The sequence below is a fragment of the Ylistrum balloti genome, unplaced genomic scaffold (genome assembly GCF_031769215.1).
Source record: "Ylistrum balloti isolate Yb309-2 unplaced genomic scaffold, AGI_CSIRO_Ybal_v1 Utg369972, whole genome shotgun sequence".
Lineage (NCBI taxonomy): Eukaryota > Metazoa > Mollusca > Bivalvia > Pectinida > Pectinidae > Ylistrum > Ylistrum balloti.
Genome location: NW_026782064.1, coordinates 1,249,907 through 1,253,745, shown reverse-complemented (window position 1 = coordinate 1,253,745; position 3,839 = coordinate 1,249,907). Strand labels below are relative to the sequence as shown.

The 3,839-nt window shown below is 36.3% G+C and overlaps 1 protein-coding gene across 1 annotated transcript; it reads left to right on the top strand.

Moving 5' to 3' along the window:
• Positions 1 to 320: 320 nt before the first annotated feature.
• On the top strand, positions 321 to 2,577 carry LOC132547731 (carbohydrate sulfotransferase 11-like). Its single transcript, XM_060211533.1, has 2 exons — positions 321 to 518; positions 1,636 to 2,577. The coding sequence occupies exons 1-2, from the start codon at positions 321 to 323 to the stop codon at positions 2,575 to 2,577; spliced, it is 1,140 nt and encodes a 379-aa protein (XP_060067516.1).
• The last annotated feature ends 1,262 nt before the right edge of the window (positions 2,578 to 3,839 follow it).

Below are 3,839 nucleotides of genomic sequence, written 5' to 3'. Positions count from 1 at the left end.
TTACTACATTTATAAACCAGCATTATTTAAAGGTGTCCCTGTAGAAGGGATTGAAGCAAGAGCGCTTGTCATTGATTGAATATCTACCCTGGGCTGGGCATAGACATACGATTCAATTGGTAGGATCCAGATGAGAGACTACACAACGGTTATGATATCTGTTTTGAAAGGCTTTTCATACATTCACCCTCCAATGACAAAACCAGGTCAGCCTAGGTAAACCTACTCAGGACATAATCAATTTGCTCTAAACAAATTATTTATAATGAAAGAGGCCTTCTTTAATTATCATGCAGATTTTAAGGACGGATCCTTCACATATGGAGTTGAACAGGGTGTATGCCGTGCGACGAAAAACGATGTTAGAAGCATGCTCCAGACGGGACATTGACCTTGCATCTAGAGGGAATTCCTCACAAAACTCAATCAAAGACCATTTTGTCGTCGACCGGAAACACCGTATCCTGTACTGTGCCATGGAGAAGGTTGGTTCCACATTCTGGAGACGACTTTGGCAGGTAAATAACATCATGGAAATGTGTAATTGAATCAAAATTTACTGGTAATCACTTTCATTAAAAATATTTTAGTGCTTTTTAATTATCATTATTAACTATTTTAAAAGTTTGAATGTAAATTTCATTTCGTTTATCTGAAATAACAACAAGAAAATACGAACAGAATTATAATCCAAACTCGAATTCAATAAAACTAGATATGACCAAAACAAAGATTTACTCGGAAACTCCTGAAAAACTGCAAAGAGTATCAGAATAAGTGGTTCCAGTAGACTAAGCATTTTCTGCTTCATCGACGACATCCACCATGTAAAACTTGGTCAATCCAAGTAAGCAGTGCCACGCTGTCAATTGAGAACAAGATATACAACAATGGAACCAATTATTAAACTAACAGCCAGCTTCAAATTAAAAAATAAGATATTTTTCAATGATATCAATAGGGCGACCGAGAAAGTCTCTGTAATTTTTATCAACCTTCATCTTTCCAAACCCTGTGTTGCGAGTTTGTTTATCAGTTGTCCTATCTTATACGACAATCGTAATATTGAGATTAGGCTTTTAAATATCGAATCAATTACGATTTGTAAACACTTTTGGTTCGGGATGCAGGAACGCAAATTCATGATAGGTGTATGGTATTGTACCGAGTAGACATATCAAATTCTCTTAAGAAATAAATGTATTTAGAAGAGCACGTTGAAGAATTGGTCAAAACTCTCTCGTGTTCTTCAAAATCCACACACTATTGATTCCATTATTTGAGTAAACGGGATCAAAATACGACTGTAACCCTAATTTGATAGTGTTAAGAATGGTTCTAAGAAATTTGGACAAATGTGTGGTTGAACAACTAGACGAGCTGGAAATAAATCGCTTCTTATATGGATTCTTGTGAAGTTTAGGAATCCAATATGAACGTGGGAGGTCCGTATACTTGCCATTAATAGATAATCTAAATAATTGTAATATAATCGTAATGATGTCTGCAGACGAGGATTAATGTATTTGACGCCTGCAGGAACAGTAACAAACCTGATATGTAAATCTTAAAGTGTTAATGTAACATTAGGATCGAGGAACACTGACAATGTATAAGGCCTCTTCAAAATTTCAGATTATGGCTGGTTTGAGCTCTGCCCAGAATCCGTACGACATTCCGGCGGGAGGGGCGTTGGGAGGTGGCCAGGAAACGTTCCGAAATATCTATTTTGATGAAATCTATACAATGATATCCAACTATCGCAGCTTCATCATCACTAGACATCCGTTTTACCGGCTTTTCTCGGGATATGTCGATAAATTATTTTCACCGAACCCATCCTTTTGGAAGGGGCTAGGAACATACATCGTGACAAATTTTAGAGAAGAAAAAAGGAAAGATGAAACCATTTGTGGAAATGATGTCACATTTAAAGAGTTTGTGAAATATTTCATTCATTCTGAAACACATAATACACATCGAAACGGACATTTTTTACCAATGCACGATCACTGTCGTCCATGTCAAGTGAAATATGACGTCATTGGCAAGATGGAGTCGTTTGTGGATGACACGTTGTATATCGTTAAATCGCTTGGTTTTAAGGATTTGGCATACACTCTAAATAAAACAATGAGGGTTGATACTGTTAGTGATACTATCAAAGATCAAGTTAACCTATTGTTTGCTTATAGACAACACTTTTGTATTAGTTTTTTCAATGCACAGAAAATAATGTGGAGAAAATTTAAAATACGGGGTGTAATAAGTAAACATTCTAAATTTCCATTTACTCGGGAGCAGGCAGGCAGCATAAAACAACAGGACTTTGTTATGGCTGTCACCAATGCTAGAGGGGATGCCCGCGACAACGCACGCTCTAAACTGTACCGTCAAGAAGCATACGCTGAGGCATTCGGGTCAATTGACAGGAAGGATATGGAGAAACTAGCTGACATATTACGAGTTGACTGTGAAGTGTTTGGATACGACTGTTCATTACCTACCTTGTACGACAAAATTAATAGATTCCAAAGTGACACTAAGTATTTTGATATCAGTGCCACTGATAATTAGAGAGCGCTTTACGTTTGTTTCCAATGACAATATTGCATTTTACGAAGCATCTGTTTGAGTAAGTCTTCAAATGAACCATTGTACTTCAGCAACGAACGAAGGTGGAACATAAGATAGTATGGACACACTAAGTGACTTATCTATCCCCAAAGTGCATGACAAATCTACTATCCCAAATATTCGTGTTTCGGAGTTGCGTTCGAATTGGTGACAGGTGATTTTATTTGTAATACCTATGTTATATTTCTAATCAATTAGATGTTATCAGTTTATTGTAATTTTCGTTAGGTGAGCGGTGCAGGTGCCCTTGATTGCTAATATTTTGCTGATATATCAATGATTAAATACATATCAATGTTATATCAATTACATAATGTATTTAAGTACATATCCATTGCTTATCAATGTGTGTGTGTGTGTGTGTGAGGGTGTGTGCTTGTGTGTGTGTTTACATTACGTTCCGAGGTACAAAGCAAGACAACATAGTCACGAAGTGAGGTATGAAAAAAACTAGATATTTTCCCCCGTTACTTCGCTTTGCCGACCCCGGATTCTGCGTGGAAAATCGAATCTCTACGTCATGTGACATTTTTAATATGTACCCAACTTTAAGGATTTAGTGTTGCACACAGTGTGTTCCGCGATCTTTAAGTTGGTAACCTAGCACACACCGCTCAGGTAAATTTCACATACCTCACTTGCTGTGGTGTTACATACTGTGTGTTAACAGAATTTCGCTAAAGTAAGGTAACTTTCATGGACCTCACTAGACTGCTGTGGTTTTACCATACCCCTTAACTCCCAGGACTTTTTAATGACACTAAGAAAAAATTGTCATTTTGCTTTAACATGAATTTTCACCCCTTTTCCAGTAAACATTTTTTGTAAGCACCCCCCGCCCCGCCATATATTTAGAAACAAGGGAATACAGGGTTTCCAATTTTTGGACAAAAATAATGTTTTACGAATAATGACGTTACCATAGCAACCAGATTTAAAAAAAAATATTTGAAAAGAAAATGTCAAATTCCTATCATTAACAAATGTTTTTGACGATAGAAGTGAATAACAAAAATACACCCGAAATTCATAGTATTGTGAACTACTGGATTAGGAACCTAAGAATACGTATATGCCAGAAATTTACTGTTGACATGGTTACTAGCTCGTTTATCGAATATATGTTGCTGTTGAAATAAGCAAATTTCATTTGAGACTGCTTTAATTTCATTACATTACATACATACATTTCATTAAAAACT